The sequence below is a fragment of the Magnolia sinica genome, chromosome 15, assembly GCF_029962835.1.
Source record: "Magnolia sinica isolate HGM2019 chromosome 15, MsV1, whole genome shotgun sequence".
NCBI classification, from domain to species: Eukaryota; Viridiplantae; Streptophyta; class Magnoliopsida; order Magnoliales; family Magnoliaceae; genus Magnolia; species Magnolia sinica.
The window spans coordinates 61,179,492-61,199,257 of record NC_080587.1 but is presented as its reverse complement, the minus strand read 5'-3'; the positions used below and the strand labels follow the sequence as shown (position 1 = coordinate 61,199,257).

The 19,766-nt window shown below is 39.9% G+C and overlaps 1 protein-coding gene across 2 annotated transcripts in view; it reads left to right on the top strand.

Annotated features, from left to right (window-relative positions):
- The first annotated feature begins 2,378 nt into the window (after nt 1–2,378).
- Nucleotides 2,379–19,766, top strand: part of LOC131227365 (uncharacterized) — a 28,162-nt gene continuing 10,774 nt past the window's right edge. For both annotated transcript variants that reach the window (XR_009162226.1, XM_058223151.1), the window contains exons 1-5: nt 2,379–2,812; nt 8,655–8,858; nt 8,968–9,113; nt 9,303–9,571; nt 10,875–10,963. Coding sequence is in view for 1 of the 2 variants with exons in the window: in XM_058223151.1 (XP_058079134.1) it covers nt 2,441–2,812; nt 8,655–8,858; nt 8,968–9,113; nt 9,303–9,571; nt 10,875–10,963 (1,080 nt within the window). In the remaining variant the exon portion in view is untranslated. The remainder of the gene's footprint in view (nt 2,813–8,654; nt 8,859–8,967; nt 9,114–9,302; nt 9,572–10,874; nt 10,964–19,766) is intronic.

The following is a 19,766-nucleotide window of genomic DNA, read 5'->3' as shown; positions in this document are numbered from 1 at the left end:
CTTCATTTTTATCTTAAGATGTGCTGCCATAAGAGGTGGGGCCAAAATGAATGCCACCATTTTCTCTCTGACTTTCTTGGAAGCGTGGACGTTATTGATGTCATAGAATTATCAAGGTGGGCCACACATCAAAGCCACATATAAGGGGACAAACTGATAAGATCCTTACTCTTGCTCGGGTGGTAGACTCTCAGGAGTTTCAACACCCAGTAAAGGGTTCGAGTATCCATGGGTTGTGAAATTCCGCTAGCGTGGGTGTGTGGGGTTGTGTGCGCGTTTAAAAAATAACAAAAGAAAAAAAGAAAAAAAAGGGGACAAACTGATATATTTGTCTTATATCCATGCTGTTCATCCATTTCGCCAACTCATTTGAGGGCATGGGCTAAAAAACGCAGCTGATCTAAATCTAAAGTGGAACACATTAGAGGAGATACTGGCCATTGACCATTAAAAACTTCTTGTGGGCCACAAAAGTTTTGGATCAAACTTATATTTGTGTGGTCCCTTCATCCATGTCTTTGTGACCTTATCAATAGGTTGGATGAAAAATAAACATATAGGTTGGATGACAAATAAACATTCCGGTGGCCCCAAGAAGTTTTCAATGGTGGGCATCTCATAACCGCTGTTTCTGTGATGTGGACCACCTAAGATTTGGGTCTTCTGATTTTTTGGGCTCATATCTTAAAATAATACGGGGAAATAGGCGACCCACCTAGATATAAGACAATTACATTACGGTGGGCCCCACAGGGATCCACGAAGCCACTCCGCATAAGGTGAATGAAAATGATGTATTATATGGGAGTAATCAGGGCAAATTCATTTTTTCAACCACGAATAGTCCTTTCATTTATAACCCTACGTGGAAGGAAGTTAAAAGTTAAAAATAACCAGTGATGACTTAGGTGAGCCCCTGACCATTCGGCCTAACTCAAAGTATGTGTAGCATATCCACGCCGTCCATCTCTTTCTTACAGCTCATCTTAGGAAATGGCCCAAAAATGAAGTATATAAAAATCCAAAGTGGACCACAACACAAGAAACAATGGTCATTAAACGCCCACGATGAAAAACTTCCTAAGGTCCACCCTAATGTTTATTTTCCATACAACCTGTTGATAAGACTTTCAGGTAATGCAGACGTGGACGAAGGGAAAAAAAAAAAAACAAAACATTTTCAGCCTACGAAAAGTTTTTAATCGCCAGTTACCATTGTTTCCTACGGTATGGTCCACCTAAAATTTAGATCTCTTTCAGTTTTCTGCCAATGCCCTAAAATGAATAGTTAGAACGGATGGACGGCATGGATATACAAAATATTACATCGAGGTGGGACCCACGGTCTATGACTCACCCACTAAGCTACTACCCGGGACCCACATAATCAGGCCTTATACGGCGAGGTTCCTTTTTTTTTTTTTTTTTCCGGTGCGGCAGTCATCTTAAGAGCTCCATCGCGTCTCGCCCTATGTGTCCCACATAAAGAGATAATCCTATAAACGAACCGTCCATCTCATTGATTCTATTATAATTCAACTATAACAATAATCACACTTCAATAATGGTCACAACCCTTGATTTTTGAAGTTGAATGTGAGCCATAGAAAATTTCTTCTCAATTTTTGCATTCATCTAGACCTGATGATTGTAAAAGAATCATCCTTTTAATGTAATTTTCTAATGATGGACATCTAATACAGAATATAGACGGTTTAGATCATCAACACCATCTCAGCATGTGGGCCTCAATGAGGGCGACATATGGACTCGCATTGTGTACTGCTGTTCCCTACCAAGGAACGGACAGGGGCTCTGAGGGACCACCGTGATATATAGGTTCTATCCACACCGTCCATCCATTTTTTCATATCATTTTAGTATACAAGACCAAAAATTAAGTAGTTCCAAAGCTCATGTGGACCCTACCACAGGAAGCAGCGGTGATAAGGACACCCATTGTTGAAATCTTCTTAGGGCCCACTGTAATTGATAATTTCCATCCAAAATGTTCATAAGGTTTGATAGACATGGATCAAGGGAAAAAAACAAATATCAGATTGATCCAAAAATTCTGCGGCACTCGGAATTTTTTCAACAGTACGTGTTTAATACCTTGTGTGTGGTCCACTTGAGCATTGTAGATATCTAATTTTATTGAATTATATCTAAAATGATATGGAAAAATGGATGGACGGTGTGGATAAAATCCATACATCACACTGGCCCCTCAGAGAGCTTGTCCGTTCGTAGGAAGGTACGGGCGTGGTTGTACCCAATCCGCGTCCGCGACTTATACTGTTGATGGTCAGTCGCGAAACAGGAGAAAGGAGCTGTTTCACTAACAGCGCAGTTGGCTTTAACGGCGAATTTTCCCGCCCAAACATTCAAATCGAATTCAGAGAGATCGAGAGAGAGAGAGAGAGAGAGCTTACCATCAATGGCTTCGAAGCAAGCAGACGGCAATCTTCTCTCTCATCAGATCTCGGCCATTCTCGACGAATGCCGACTCTCGTACGCCGTCCATCCCCGCAAGCTCAAAGAGCTCTCCGCCCTCCGATCATCCCCCTCTTCCAAACCCCATTTCTTCGCCTCATTCTCCCAAACCCTAAAACCCCTCTTCGATTTCTCCCGCAAGACTGCCGCCGCTGAACGGATTGTCCGGTTCGTCTCGATCTTCGTCACCCGCCGCGACGAGAAGCATGCTGCCGACTGCGACGCATTCCTCGAAGACTTCTTGAAGTTCCTTCTGGTTGCGGCCGGGGCCACGAACAAGAACGCGAGGTTCAGGTCTTGCCAGATAATCTCCGAGGTAGAGATCATTGCCCCTAAGAAATAGGGTTTCCAGATGCAAAATTGAAATTTGATTTTCCCCCTTTTTTGTTAAATGACATCGAACCTGTTTCTAATTACATCTCTTTCGATACCCTAGCGTTTTTGTTTTAATTCAGTATTACGACTACTTATAGAAATGCTACCATTTGTAGTTAGGTTTTATTTATTTATTATTATTTATTAACAGTCTCTCTGCTATGGGCATTCAGAGAGCGTCTATGGCGGATGTGTCTCTACTCAATATCTGGAAGAGTTTCTGAAGGCTGTTTTAATTTCTTTTTGATGAGGGAGAATGACGGTAGTCTGCTGGACCACCAAATTGGTTGGTTCCCTCGGCCTCCCATCGGTGGAAATGATGGCCTATGCCTGAATTGTAAGGGTTCATTTGGCAGCATGGATTTGGGGGGATTGGAGGGTATTCCGAATCAAGGGGTTGTTTGGCAGTGTGGATTGGAGGGAATTCCAAATCCAGGGGATTCCAAATCCTCACTTTTGCGGAGTTATGCAACCCTCCCCTTTGCTTGGATTACCAATCCTCTCCCTTTTTTGCTCATTTTTAAAAGTAGAAGAGTCGCATGTGTAACCTGTGTTACTAGGCTACTAATCTGTTGTACATGTGGCCAGCTGATTTTATCTCAAAACAATCAGATTATCAATTGCATCAATAAAATTACATCAATAGAATGATCTAAGCAGTCCAAACATTGGCCATGTAAATAAACGGTTAAAAAATGTTGGTTAGTCACTCTGTTGTAATCCAATGCTCATGGCCCATCCAAGGCTTGGAATTTCATCATTTTTGTCGAAGTATATATTTCAATGGGCTTATTAGAATCATTGTGTCAAACATCACATTTGTATACTGATTAGGGATATTAAAGTTGATTTAGTAATTAAATTCAACTTGATTTATTAATTAAATTCAAACTCTTGTAAATTCAAGTCTTGGTATCGAATCCCTGGTGGGGGTGGCTAACAATGGAGTGTGTACTAACAATGGGGTGTAGAGCTGGACACGAATCAAGCTAACTCGGTTAACTCACTCGGTTTGACTCAAAAAAACTTGACTTGACTCAGCTCGAAATTGGGTTCGGGCTGAGTCGAGTTGAATATTTGAGCTCGAAAAAATTTCGAGTCAAGTTGAATATTTGAGCTCGAAAAAATTTGAAGCCGAGTTCGAGCTGGCCCTTGCTTGACTCGACTTAATCGGTCCATAACTCGAACTCAGCTCACTCAGTCAGTTGATATACCCCCCCCCCCCCCCCCCACCCCCCCCTCTCTTTGCCTGAGCAACGTGTTCGGTTGTCCGAAGACCCACCCTCTAGTCGTCGTGCCCGTTTGTCACTGCCCTGCTCGCCCCCGTCTAGTTGTCTATCATTGCCCTGCTTGCCCCTATTTGTCACTGCCCTGCCTGTCCGTCTGGCAAATAATCGAACCCAAACCCCTTCTCATCTTTCATGGAATCATGATTTGTGGGCAGACGGCCGAACGTTGTTCATGGCTGCTTGCCCAATTAACAATATATATAATATTATATTATATTATATATTACATATTACATATATTTAAAAATTAAACTCAGTAGGCCGCCCCTCTGTCCATGGCAACCCGGTTGCCGGTCGGTGCCAAAAAATGTTAATATATATATATATATATATATTATATTATACAATTTTAAAAATATATAATATATATTAATTATTAAATAAAAACCCTAAACCTTATATATATATATATATATATATATATATATATATGTATATATATATACACACACACACACATACAATCATCACATCCATCCATCCAACCATCCATCCATACATCTCTATAGGGTTTTAGGGTTTTTAATATATATATATGTGTGTGTGTGTGTGTGTGTGTGTGTGTGTGTGTGTGTGTGTGTGTGTGTGTATCAATATTATTGTATATATTAATGTTAGATTGCTAATGTCAGTTATGTCATGTGTATGTTAATGTTAGAATTTAGATTGTTAATGACTTAATGTTTTTGTTATCAACATATTGTTATCATGTTATTGTTAGTTATCAATTATGTGATTTTAAATGTTAAATTGTGAATGTTACATTGTTAAATTAATGTTAATTTTTTATTTTTGTTATTGTTATCGTTAATGTCAATGTTAGATTGTTAATATCAATGTTAAATTGATGTTTTTGTTATTATTCAATCAATTAGATTTGTTGTTTTGTTTTATTATTGCAGTATAGGATAATCGGTTGCCCATTTGAAGATTTTTATGTTGCCAGACATAGATTCAGTATGTTTTTTAAGGCATAGAAATTCTCAAATTGTCTCATTTTTGGACAGTTCAAGGCTGGATAGATAAGAATGCTTTCATTTATTCTAATTTAAATGCATATGCCTGTTTGGGTTCGTCTCTCCTCTTCTCTTTTGGATATATTTTTTGCATTTGTTTCCATCATCAAATATCCACACTTTGTGTTGATAGTTGACGTGGGAATCAAATATGTGATTAATATATCAAGAGAGATAAGGGGAGATGTTGTCGAAATTTTGGTGTGATATTTAAATTGGAAAATGAAAGCATTACAATTTATTTAACCTTGAATGAGTGACTGATTTAAATACTAAGGCAATTCTAAAAAATTTAGAGGGACATTTAAGTAGACACCACATTGTGTGGATAGGTGCCTAAAAGTTAGTTTTATATTTTTATATTTATAAATGGCTAGTGAGGAAGTCACAACTACCCCCGGTGTCGGTGTATCGACCACATCTCGTCTTATTGTGGAGGGAAATGGTCTTCGGCTGCAACTAAAGGAAAAAAGAGATCAGCGGTGTGGGATGACTTTGAAGTACTTGTAGTTAATGGTGTGGTGAAGATTATATGCATGCGCTGCAAAGTACTATACAATAAGAATCTTGGGGGGCAACTACTCATTTAAACAGACATAAGCAAAGTTGTTTAAATATACCAAAAATTTCAAATCCAGATCAATAGTTACTTTCATTTTGTAAGTATGAAGGGGATGAGTCTCAAGGTAAACTTTGCATTTATAAGTTTGACAAATAGAAGCTAAAAGAGTGGTATGAAAGACCTGTGATCATTGAAGAAAACCATTTATAATGATAGAGAGTGAAGTTTTCATGTGATACAGTAAATTCCTTAATCCTCAGTTTGAGAAGGCCTCCCGCGCCATTGTGAAGAGGGAGTGCATGAAGATGTATATAAATGAGAAAATAAAATTGAAAGCAGTTTTGACATCAGTCTTAAGAATAAGTTTAATTTCTGATTTATGGACGACGTCTAATCAAAGAAATGGATACATTTCATTGATCATATACTATGCTGATGAAGATTGGAAACTTTGCAAGTAAATTTTAAACTTTTGTCACCTTATTCATTCTTATACTGGTTTGGTTATTTCGGATTGCATATATAACTACCTACGAGAATGGGGCATTGAAAATAAAATTTCTTCAATAACTTTAGATAATACTTCAACAAATGACAATGTAATTTCATTTTTACGTAACCAGTTCAAGGCAACTGACAGTTTATTTTTTGAGGGAAAAATATTACAGGCTAGGCTCACTAACTAAACCTAATTGTATAAGAATGACTGAAAATAATTGACCCCACTATAGAGAACATAGGAAAGAGTATAAAATATATAAGGGGGTCACCTTCAAGGTTGAATATATGGAGTGATATAATCCAACGTTTGAATGTGAAGGCTTAAAATTGTTGAAGTTAGATGTATGCACACGTTGGAATTTGACTTTTGAAATGTCGGATTCGACTGTGTAATTGGAACTTGCATTTCCTAAATATGCGGGGCGTGATGAAACGTATTCTTGGTTGCCTACTGAAGATGATTTGAGCAAAGTAAAACAAGTTCATAAGGTTCTCAAGTTTTTTTTTGTGACTGCACGAAGATATATTATGGAAATAAGTATCCCACAACAAATATATTTGTTCCATCTGTTTGTAAGATCAAGGAAGTCCTAAGAAAAAGTGCCAGTGAGGGTGGTCCAGATTTTTTACAACTGATGGTACTTGGTATGCAAATGAAGTTCGATAAGTATTAGGACTAATGTCATTCGTTAATGGCCTTAGTGGTTGTTCTAGATCCTTGGTGCAAGATGAGTTATGTTAAATTTATTTTTATGAAGATTTATTCTGATTAAAGGGCGATAACCGAAACCTCCAAGGTCTGTGATGTAATCAAAGAATTGTATACTTCGTATGTTTCTACTTTACACACAACCACATCAGGTGATAAAGAAGTTAGAGCTCTTGGTGTTTTTACAAGCGATGACAATATGCTCGACGATGAACACATGTCTTTCTTAGTACAAGAAGATACAAATAATGAGACGAAGGAATCAAAGCTAGACTTGTATCTCAAAGAGCCAATTGTAAGACACCAGGACTTAGACTTCAATGTTTTGGAGTGGTGGAAGATGAGAGTTAGTGAAGCAAAATACCTTATACTATCGGCGATGGCACGGGACATATTGTCAATTCCAATTTCAACAGTGGCATCAAAATCTGCTTTTAGCATGGGGAGTAGGGTCGTGAGCAAGCATAGAAGCTCTCTTTCATCAAGATTGGTTGCATCCGATTTGTGGAGGTAATAGTTTTGATATTGATGAGGAGGATGAGAAGGAGAACGAGTCTCAAGATGAGACTGCACATGCAACAACAACAATGTGAAGGAGGTTAGGTTAAAAATTATTGTTAATTTGTTGAAATTTGAAACTGATGTAATGTGTTATGTGTACTTGTATGTAATGTTGAAGGAGATTATAAGTACAACGCAACAATGACTTTTATTTTATTTATGTATTATACTTTTGTTTATGTTATAAATAATATTTCATTACTGCTTTTATTTATCATATTTCATTGCTTTTTTTGTTTTTCATATTTTATTATTGCTAAAATACTAATTTCTCTAACACAGAGTGTAGATATGTCATCAATTGAATCACCGGCCGACGTTTGAGACTACGGTTTCTTAGTCCACTTTCTAAATTCTGAAAAATTGAAGATTTTGCATCATTTGTGTGGGGCCAAGTTTGTTAACAAAACCAATCGGCTCAGGTTACACTTATTATGTCGGGGTGGAGATGCAAAACCGTGTCTTAAAGCCCCAAAGGAGATCCAACTTCTTTTTCAGGCCCTTATTGATTCAAATAAAAAACCTTCGACCCCCCATCTAAACTTTCTAAGGCAAATAAGGAAGCCAAATTATTAGGCATTGGAAGAAGAACAATTCCAACTCGCCTTGAGACGTAGTATGGAAGAGGCTTCTAGACATTAACGATATCCTCCAAGACAACATGCCGAATCCAGAGTGCCAACCGAGGCCTAATTGTCCCCCAATTGAAGTGATGGCCTATGCTTAAATTGTGATTGTCTCCCATTATTAATTTGTAATTGTCCATCAAAGGTAGCCAGGGGACAGTTTGATGGTCTGGTAGGCTATTGTTCCTGGCCCCGTTATCTGGTGAATTCATAAAATATTCTTTTATTATCAATTGTCTATTTTGGTAATACTACCTGTTGTCTTGCATTTAGTGAAATTCATGACTTTAATGTGATGACAAGTTAATTGGGAAAAAGAAGTTAAAGGAGACTCGGCATTGGCTTTTATTTAGCCAATGCTTGTCTCTTCTGCAATGATATTTTGGGCCCTTTTCAATCTCTCTAGTCATGAATTACATTTCAACTTTCTAGTCTTTTTTGTGAATTTTCCCAAGTTTTCTTTCTTTTTGGAGTACTTGAATGCATGTAATTCTAGTATCCGTTGTTTTAAATTTGTAGATCATAATGCGGTTGCCAGACGATGCAGAAGTAAGCAATGAACTTTGGGATGAAGTGATAGACTGTATGAAGCAAAGGGTCGAGGATAAGGTCCCAGCAGTTCGTACTTTCGCTGTTCGTGCCCTTGCACGCTTTGCCAACGACTCTGAGAATGCTGACATTATTGATCTGTTCCTGGAAGCTTTGCTTCGTGAACAAAATGCTGTATGATTTCCACATCATCATCATTGTTTTGTTAACGTTATTGTCATCATCATGATCATTTTCTGATCCAGATAAGGTTTTTTTTTTTTGGTTGGTATAACGCATTCAGGAGGTTCGTAAAACAATAGTTCTATCTATGCCTGCTTCAAGTACCACATCAGCAGCTATCATCGAATGCACACTCGATGTGAGTGAGTCAGTCCGCAGAGCCGCATACTGTGTTTTGGCTAATAAGTTTCCCCTTCAAAGCCTAAGGTAATATCTCAACTAATTCCCAGTTTGATTTTTTTCCTTTGTATTTATTGGATCTAATTGGTGGTGGGTGTAGAAGCTGTTAAAGTAGCGCAATGGCAGTATTGTAAATATTGTCACTTAGTACAGCCTTGTATAGTGTTATAGTGCAGACATTGATATCCTTTTATTTCACTTTGCTCTGATTCCCAGCATCAAGCTTCGGACTGTTATTCTTCAGAGGGGGCTTGCAGATAGGTCCTTACCTGTAACAAATGAGTGTCTCAAGTTGATGAGAGATGAGTGGCTGATGAAATGTTGTAATGGAGATCCTGTGGTCCTTCTTAAGTATCTCGATGTTGAGACATATGAATCTGTTGGGGAGGCTGTGATGGAAGCTCTTTTAAAAGCTGGGATGGTGCACATAGAAGATGGTCAGAGTATCAGGCAATTTTTAGGATCAGCTGATGAAGCAAAGGAAGGTCAGTAGAAGTTAAAAATAAGTTGTTTGTAAACCCACACATGCTTGAATGTATCATCCTTGAATTTTAGATGGTTATTCTAGAAAATGTTCTGGAACTTTTATGGTGTACTAGCCTTGTGGCTTGACATACTACTGTTCTATTAGAATTTAGATGTGGACATGTTTCACAGATGTTCCAAATGTATAGAAACAAATCTACAAATGTTTGTTGGTAAAAGTTTTGGAAAACCTTGATGCGGTGTAAAATTAATCACTAGTGACATTTGTGTTACCATGTGGTTCTAGAAGAGCTTGAGTTCTTTAGTTAGTAACTCTATAATAAGTAGGCCTCACAGTTTCCTACTTTGTTTATACAGTTAAAGTATCACATAATTAAGCCAACCTAGAAGATGTTACAGATTATGTTTAGTATAAAGCATGCATAAGACCTCACACTCATTTTTCATTGGTAGTTGTATCCTCATTGGCCATTGTACCACTTACCCAGTAATCACAGCCAAGTTGACTTTTACAGTTTACTCTTGGCCAATTCCAAGTTGGATTTTGCCAAGTGAAACAAGATTGGTAGCCATGTCTACAAAGGTTGCTAATCCTGCATATGGCTCTCTACATTCCGCTTCGCATGCAGGCACAGGTGTGCATGAGATCCCAGATATTCATCAAATGGGTGGGTCCGCCAAGTGAATATCTTGCCCCAAGAATATGTGGGTCCATTCATCAGGTGGCTTCATGTGTATGGAAGTAAGGGATATTTTTTATTTTTATTTTTATTTTTAAATCATTGGGGAAAAGGGATGGTTAAAAGAAGAGAGGAAAAAGTCTGCAAATAACGTACATATGTTGTCCACCTTGGTCCACTTGATGAGTGGATCAACCTTTTTTTTTTTTCTTCTGGACCAGTGCATCTACCTGATGGGGACAGTCTGATGAGTGTCTTGTAGATTAGCAAAATTCTATAAGTCTAGTGGACACTTCTAGTGGACACTTACTGAAAACATAAACATTTGGGTGGTCAGGAAAAATGTGCGAAGGGTTAGAACTGTTCTCCTACAGTCTTTTGAAAACATCTTTGCTATTCATCCTTTCTATACCAATGTAAACTGGACTTACTCCAGTTTGCACCATTTGGATATTAGATATTATCCGATATGGTGGACCCAGCCCCCTTGATGTATTTTGCGTGCATACTGTGAGCTGAGACATCCCATTTACATGGTTTATCAAAAATGGATTGATGCCATTTCAATGTCAGTATTTTGTGATTCTGTTTACTTAACTTGTTTGTTGAATATCCTTGTCAGGACAATGTGTCCCAGGCATTCAGCTAATGGAAGCAGAGGTCACTCTTTATTGGAGAACTGTATGTAGGCACTTGCAGGTTGAAGCGCAAGTAAGCTACTGTTTTCTTTAATCTTTGCTTACAATTATTGCTACATGGTTCACATGTATCTTCTTGGGATAATGGTATTTCTGGTGAAGCTTGGTTTAACACTTATGAACAGATTGTACTGTTGTGTTTCTGTAATCTACTGTGGTCTTTCACATGCAAATGGGAGTTAACTTCATTGTATTATGTTTGTGTCTAGTATATTGCAAGTTCCTTTCTGTGTTGTTGGTTTTACCACCAGCCCATCACATCATGCCAGTCACATTTGGTTCTCGCATTGCTCCACTCCAGTTTGAAGAAAAGTGTGATGCTAATACACTATCTGTCACCCCAAATTCTTTGTAATGTTTTCTAAAATTCATCAAACTTGCATGAGTTGCTTTGTATGAATTATCATAAGGTATCAACATACGAGCAGATTTTTCGAATATTGCCATGCTTAATTCCTTTTGCTAAGTGCATGTTGCAGAAAGGGTTGTGATTGGTCGCCCGTAATGTCCTAGAAAACGTAGGGGTAATCACAATGTTTTCTTCAAACCCTCGTGATATGTGCGAGTTATCTCCTTTCCAAACAGTAAGCTGATGATGATACTACGACAGGTGATAGGACCTAACCACAATCTTTACTGATTAGAGGGGTGGGGTGTCGACTTACTTTGGCATTCGGTTGTCCACAACCTCTACCAAATAGGGGCATCTATAGGCAACCCGCCCAGGTTAGTGACTTGATGAGGCATGGATGACCTTCAAGTGCCAATTACCTAAACCTTTAAGCCATAAGCCATTACCTAAGCCCAACCATTACCTAAGCCATTACCCAAGCCCAACCATTCCCTAAGTTATAAGTCATTACCTAAGCCTAGCCATTTCCTACGCTATTATCCAAGCCTAGGCATTCCCTAAGCCATTAGCCAAGCCCTAACCATTACCCACCCAAGCCATAACCATTTTCCAAGCCAAACTAAGCTTGAGCCAAAACTCCAAATTTGGCTAAATCCAAGACAATTTCAAACCAAATGCAAGCCAAATGCGGACCCTCCCCCCCAATAAAATAAAATATAAATAATATAAATAAATAAATAAAATCCCAGCCCTCATCAGAGACCACTTCAGACTCGAACCATAGTCCTTCCGGAGATTGCGAGACCAACCAAGCGAGCTAACCAAAAATCAAGACAAACTAAGGGGGTGGTGGTACTAGAAGTACCACTCCAGTCTTTAATGAGCTTAGATCAGCCAACTGTTGCTCTCTTGGATGAGATAGTTGTATTAGAACGCCAAATACCTTGGGACTTCCCACTAATTACCCTTTTACCACCCCTCCCAATCAATGAGAGAATGCCATGTGCCATGTGGCACCTCCTCTCCACCAATCCCAAGCTTCCACATTATCATTTACCCCCAAAGTCCCAACATTTGCCAAATTGCCATCCAAAGGGGCTATAAATACCCATCCTCTTGTACTCATTTCAACACATCTGACATACACCAAGAGAAGGAGAGTGAGTGAGAGTGAGAGGGTGAGCTTGAGCCTCCAAGCCATCATCCCTTCCTGCTCCCTCTTTAACCTCCTCTAGCCCTCTCCTAGCCTCCTAATTTCCTAGAGTCATTCCTTTGAGCCTAGGCCTACCTGGGCTACAAGTTCCAAGCCGCTTCAAGTCGCAAGTCAATGATCGAGCCACCATCATCATTTGCATTCATACGTCACCAATTGCATCATCACATCCTTTCTTAAATCCCCCGCTCTAGGTTTCCATTACGTATGCTCTGTGACTTGTCGGATTACCGGATCTTGTCCCATCAGAACTCATGGTAATGTAGTCCTCCTACATATCATTCTTATATCACCACCTCCTTTTAACCTCCTTGCTTTTCTAGGCTCTTTCTGGACATATGCTCTATGGCTTGCTGGAATCTTGGATCCCGCCACATCAAATATCTGAGTTTGCTTGGTCCTATTTTTAGTTCTTTGCATTTCCTCATCAAATCCCCTAAAATTAGCTAACCATACGAAGTAGAGACCGTACACTCGCACGTAGAGAGGGCGCCTAACACCTCCCCTTGCAACTCCAAGTAAACTACCTCATCTATACAAGTCAGCCTACACGCCAAAGAAAGACAAAAACAGGTGGGTTCTATTTCCAGCATTCACAAGTTGGCTCTTTATCTTCACAGATTCCCCTGGCTTGACAAATTGGACGGGTGTGCTATGTGCATTTGAATGGCTGCCTCTTTTTGAATTTTGCGGTTTGCTCCTTAGGTGATAGTTGGTTTCCCAACCCCCATCTCCGTTCATTTATGAGGAGTTCAACTATCATAGCCTTTTCATGGAACTCAGTACAATAATTGAGCATTGGACACTCAACAGGGGGAATGACATAGTCAGGAGTGAGAGGACATGGATTGGTGATGGAATTTATTGTTTCAAACTTGAAACTATGGTATGGTATGCCCTCCTTAGACTGCCGAATGTCAATCACCAGGATATCTGGCTCAAGAGCAGTGAATGCAATTGCCAGGATGAACTCAGGCTCAGTTAGAACCGATATGACCTGATTCCCAGAGATATGTTTGACCCTTTTGTGGAGGGTCGCTGGAATGACCCCCGCCCTAACAGGAGGTTAAATGATGTAGAGACATCAAGGACCTGAAAGGTAATTAATTGTTGATAGTTTTGGTCCAATTTGTTCTTCAATGTCTCTCTGCTTCTACTTGTCTCTGGGAATTGTCGAAGGTTCTCATGTTCATATTACTGGGCCTGTAAGAGGATGGTTCGATTCCAAGATGATCGACAGTCCTCATTAGGAAACATTCAAGCTTGAGTTGTTATCAATGAGAACCAATGCAACCCTGAGGTCCTTATGGTGGATAACTATATTGAGTGAACCCCCGTGGTTGAGTCCCTTAGGTGGTAGCTCCTCGTCAGTGAATGTGATTACTTGGGGAGTGAGAAGTTGCCCTATCATATGGGTGATCATCTCGGGCGGCACATCCGGAGAGATGTGCGCATCATTTAAAGTTTTCGCAAATAGTTTCCGATGCACTCTTGATGTGCACAACAACTCCTAAATGTAGATTTGCACAGGGATAGCTTTATGCTAAGTCGTTACATCGTAGGCGGCTTTAGTCTTGTTAGTAAGCCCCAACAAGGCTCCCTAGGTGTTGTTCTTGTTTGATTATCTCTCTAAAAACACCGCACGTTAGGGTTCATGTTCCCGACCTTAGTGCACTCAGGGTGGTGCCATGGGATTGCCTTTTCATCATAGGAGGGGACTATCCTCCCTTCCAGGAATACTTGCTCTTGAGGGTACTGAAGAAGTGGTGCCATTACTAGTGTGGGGGTATGCTGTGGAGGGTATGAGGGCCCTCCCAGGAGCACAACCATTTGTCTTGTGGGGACCGAGGTTGCTTAGGGGTCGTTATGATGTGAGTAAATGGAGGTAAATGGTATTTGAGGTGTGTTTGGATGGAAGTAAATGCACGTAAATGAAATGAAATGGGAGTAAATGGGTATGTAAATGAAATCCTCTCTACGAGAGAGGATTTAGAAGTAAATGGGGGCGAAATGCCTTTTTGAGCTACCTTGGAGAGTTGCATAAGAAACAAACGTGGTGCTACATACATGTCCGCCATACACATGGCATGCTAATGATACCTTAAAACAATTCAATTACCAGCTGCATCACTAAAATCACACCAGTAGATTGATCCAAACTGTCCAAAGGTTGGCCATCTAAATGGACAGTTAAAAAGCATTAACAAGTTGCTTGTTTGTGATCCTTATGTTGTGAACCACCCAAGGCTCAATTTTTATTTATTTTTGACTTTTAGCTAAAGTGTATATTTAAATGGGCTTATTACAATCATTTTGTTAAATATCACATATGTACACTAATTTGAGATGTTAAAGTTGATTTGGGATATCACATACGTTCCAGTGAATATATTGAACATTTTCATTGCATTCCAATTCCTCCTACTTACTCTCATCCAAACAAAATATTTGGATTTCAAATGCATTTCATTTACTCCTATCCAAACACTACCGAGTTAAGCCATTTACTTCCAATTCATTTACCTCCAATTCCATTTCCCATTTACCTCCATTTTCAAGCTCCCAATTGAGCCCTTAGGGAAAAGCTGGTTGACCAACCATGGGACCGTGCACACTACCCTGGGAAGTTCTCTATGGGAAGGGAGCTCTCCTGGCATGCACCAAGTTGTGAGGTAGGAAGAAAGGGTGATGCAGGACATTGAATTAAATATGGAATGCAAGAGATCAAGCTTGAGATTATACCAATTTTAAATAATCTCAAAATTCCACATCTTACATACTATCAAACATTCAAAAAGGGGAATCTATGGGGGTCCAAGCTTACACAACTTTAGGGCTGAATCAAATAAAATTATAAGCCAAACAAGCCCAAAGGAGTGTAAGAATCATCCATTCTTACAAAGGATTGTTCCCAACTCAAGAGATTCACTAAATTTCAATTTGGGGGAAAATCTAGGGTTTGCAAATTGGGGACAACTGGGATTTGGGACTTTTTAGGGTTAGGGATTTGGATTAAGGAGTTTTTAAAGTCAAAAGAGAAGGAAATAGAAGGGAAGAGACCACCTGGGAAGATTGCGCACGCTGGACAGCCAGAGGGCCCTAGACGCACGTGCGTGATGGATCGTCTGTACATGCTTGGGGCCCACAAAATCGAGAAACGCCTCCTAGGCTGGGATCGGCCAGAGATGGACAGGTTCCATACCAAGTTTCGTGCCGAAGTTTCAGCCCCTCAGATGGGCCAGAATCTGAAATCTGCTTGTGCACTGCTGTAGGAGAAAACTTAGATGCGAAAAGAGGTGAATCTGATGATGGGAGGGGTGTTGAGGGTGATTGAATTTGTACGTAAGAAGATGGAGGTGGTTTGGAGCGGATGTGGCTTCGCATCACGGTAGTTAGCCCTTCGAGGAAGGGAGGGCTTCGCACCCAATTCGATTCTTCAACCCAAAGAAAGAGAGAAGAAGAGAACGCATGAATTTTTATTCATAAATATCATTGCAATACCTACATGGGATAACTATATTTATAAGAAAACCCTAAACCGAAAAAAAGACAATTACCCTTGCACCATGTACGCGCACTAATACCAAAGCTTAAAGCAAATAAATACTAATCTAATTAATCAAAGCCGTTCATGAAGTTTCTAATAACAAAAATAGTCAAAACTCAAATCCTAGATCATCTAAAGTAGTGGGTCACAATCATGAGATCCGATGGTAGAATCTATGTGATGATCGGGTCCACTCCAATGCTCCATAATGTAGCCCCCTAATTACGAGGCCATCCAAAGATGTCGTCATTAATTCAAATCGAAAGTGGGGCCTGCCTCCTCGAATATGTGCATAGAGGGGGCTTGTGCGTGATGTCCCCATCAAAGGGCTTGAGAATTATGGTTGGGTCGAAGGAGCCCCTTGTAGTACCATAAGGGTTTGGTCTAGAAGTGCCCCTTGCAATATGAGGGGTTCGGAGTTTGATATGGTGGGTCTTGCCCCTTGTGGAACCATGGGTTCTGGTGCTGGGGTTGCCCTTTACAGGATGAGGGGACTTGGTGTAGGATTGACCAGAGCTGCCTCTAAGAAGATTGGAGGCAACAAAGATGGATGTGGTGAGAATGCCCCTTGCAAGACTTGGGGCTCTGTTACTGAGGGAGTTGTTTTTGCCCCTTCAAAAACTAGCGGCCAATTTGCTGGGCTGGATGAAATTGCATGAATGGACTAGATGGGAGAAAAGGAGTATGGTGAACATTCCTCCTCGATGTTGTTGATTGTAAAGGTGCCCGATGAACTTGGACATGCTTGATGCTATGGCAGGGGATTTTGGAGGATGTTGGTGGGAGCGACAGCAGTAGTCTGCGGGGTGATCACAATCTTTTGCTTGTCAATCAAATCCTGGACTGCATGCTTTAGAGTGAAGCAACAATCCGTGGTATGGCCTCGAGATTGATGATATGCACAGTACTTGTTTTCATTACAGTTGGGTGGCAGAGGATTTGGTGGGGACCTAGGTTAGAGTGGCGTGAAGAGTTGTTTCTATGCTAGCGTTGTCATGATCTAACTGTATGTTTGTGTTAGCGGAGTAAACTTCTTGGCCATCATTATCATCTGCCGATTTTGGTACTATGCATTCCCCCTTGGTTGCTGTTGTTGTTGTTGAAGTGGTCGTGGTTGATATCCTTGTTGGGGTTGATGTGCTTGGTATTGGTTGGTATGGTTGGGGCCCTTGCTGGGGAGCATATTGATTGCCTTGGGCAGAGGCAATGATATTGTTCACTTCTATTCTATGTTGGATGGGGACATGGTCGTTCCCGTTCCCATATCCAACGGGGTTTTCCTCAATCTTCTTTCGTTTCATCGGGGCAACTTAATAAGGCCACAGGAAGATCGTCCCGGCCTTTACTTTGGCTTGTTCCTCGGCACGGATGAGCTGAGAGAAATTCACGTATAGATTGTTGAAACATTTTTCTCAATATGTAGGGGTTTATCTGTAAATATGCAAAGTAGGGTCTTACGTGTAATTGTGTTTATTAGGATGTTATTTGTAAATAGGGGAAACCCTACATATAAAAAGATAATAAGACAGAATAGGGCTCTCATGTTTTTGAGCTCCTTAATTTCCCATCTCTCTCTAGCAACTCATGAGAGGGGAGTGGACTATTCAAGGAATCAAACTTGCAGTTTTCATCCACCTTCACTTGTTTGCTTTTAAACTTGCTTGGTTCAATCTGCATGCTACCAATAATGGGTTGCTTCTTTTCCTTTTGTAAACTTTCAGTTTAGTCAGAGATAGCTTCTATCCTTGTGGTTGGCAAAGTTGGTTTAGTAGGAGGAAACAATAGAGCCTCACCGTATGTAAGAAGAAAGTGCCCTGGTGCCATGGTTTTAAAAATTGGATATTATATCTGTAGCCCCCCCCCCCCACCCCCCCCCAAATTACATGATATAAAGGTTGAATCGGCCCTCTTTTTTCTTGTTCTTTTATCTTTCTTTCATTTCAACCCTAAAGGAAGCTATAATATGCTAAACCATGCTTGATGTGTATTCTATCATGTCTATTTGGCGTGACTTTCAACAAGTTAGGCATATAGACAACATTGCTATCAAAGAATAGTATGACACACCAGTGAGTGCATCTCAAAACACAAACACAAACAAAAATAGATTCTGGTGTTTTACATTTTCCCCCTATTCTCCCCATAATTTTCATAATTTTTTGGGTCAAATGAAAAAGCATCTGATACTCATTGTATTGTTCGTTTTTGGGCCTAGCGAATATGCCCCTTGATATTGAGGTCTAAAACCTTCCCATTGCATGGTGTTTTCTTATACTTAGAGTTGAACTCATTTGAAGCTTCATTATATTTTGCCTCCTCATCTTCATTTGATCATGAGACTAATATTATGAATCATGTTGTAAAATCTCCCAGTACCCACATAGTACTGATGTAACCAACTAGGTTCAGACCTTTTCCAATATAATTGATCACAACCATCCTTTTTTTTTGGTCATTGATGGAATGGATAGAAACATCCAATCAATGTGATTCTTGAGTGCCATGAGAAATCACGGTCGACCCACAAGTTGGATACTTTACATCATTGAACAAGCCTTTAGCAACATAATCAATCTAGACCATCCAATTTCCTATCCATTGATCAAATGGTTGGATTGTTCGATCAAAATGATTTTTGAGAGACATGGACAATGCTCAGACTTTCTAGCTCAATCAGTCTAGATTGGCCATTTTTCTTGCCATTGGATCATGTAATCAAAGTGTACTATAAGAGGAATGGACAATTGAAGTTGGGACGCATATGATGGATGTTTGCCAAACATAACGGTCAGATGCCAAGTTGAAAGGAGTTCCATGACATATTGGCATTTTCCAAATAGAATACACGTCTATTCTAGGAATAAGGGTCTATCTGCCACGCATCACAATACTTACTACAAAATGCATTTGTGTTGAAATTCTTGTTCTAGAATATTTGTTTTCTACTTGCAGGCATGTCATGGTTCCTTATCAACCTCCAAGTGTTTTCAAATTCCCCCTTTGGGCAACATGCAATAGTTGGGGTGAAGTGCAATGTTGGGCATGATTTGTTGGCATGTTAAAGGTGTTTAGTAATGGCACTCCCTTTTATTCTTTATAGTCAACTACTTTAGCATGCCCTTTCCACTTTTTATTGATGCCGCTGCATGCATTTTCCTTTGTGCCAGCTTAGGTGCTTGTGTTTATTACCCGATATGAGGTAACTCCATGTGTGTGTATGCACTTTGTGCTCAGTGATCTCTAGCTACTACCCAATGATCCCCCTTTTCTTGCTTGCATTTTGGGGTGTGCATGTATTAGTTGGTCTAGGGATTAGTACTACGTGGGAGTGGGACCGTGCTAAAATGTGGGTGTTTTTAATGACCTTTGCCATGGCCAAATGTAGAGCCTAGCTAAAAGAGGAAGATTGATGTTTGGTTTAGCCGTTCATTGAACATTTACCAACCTACCATTTTAAAGCTAACCCCCAATTTCTGGGAGAAATCTGAGATGCTGACGCTGATGATGAACTGTCTATTTATAGGCCATGAATAGTAGCTAGAATTGCCCTATTACGGACATTTTATGTTATTTTCAATCTATGGTGGGATGTGTTAGAGAAAAATTTCTTTCTTTCTTAAGTTTGATTATGTTAGCCCTTGTTCCAAGCTGGGCCTCATCAGAATACTCCAACTGGAGGGAGAGTGTTGAAATGTTTATAGTCG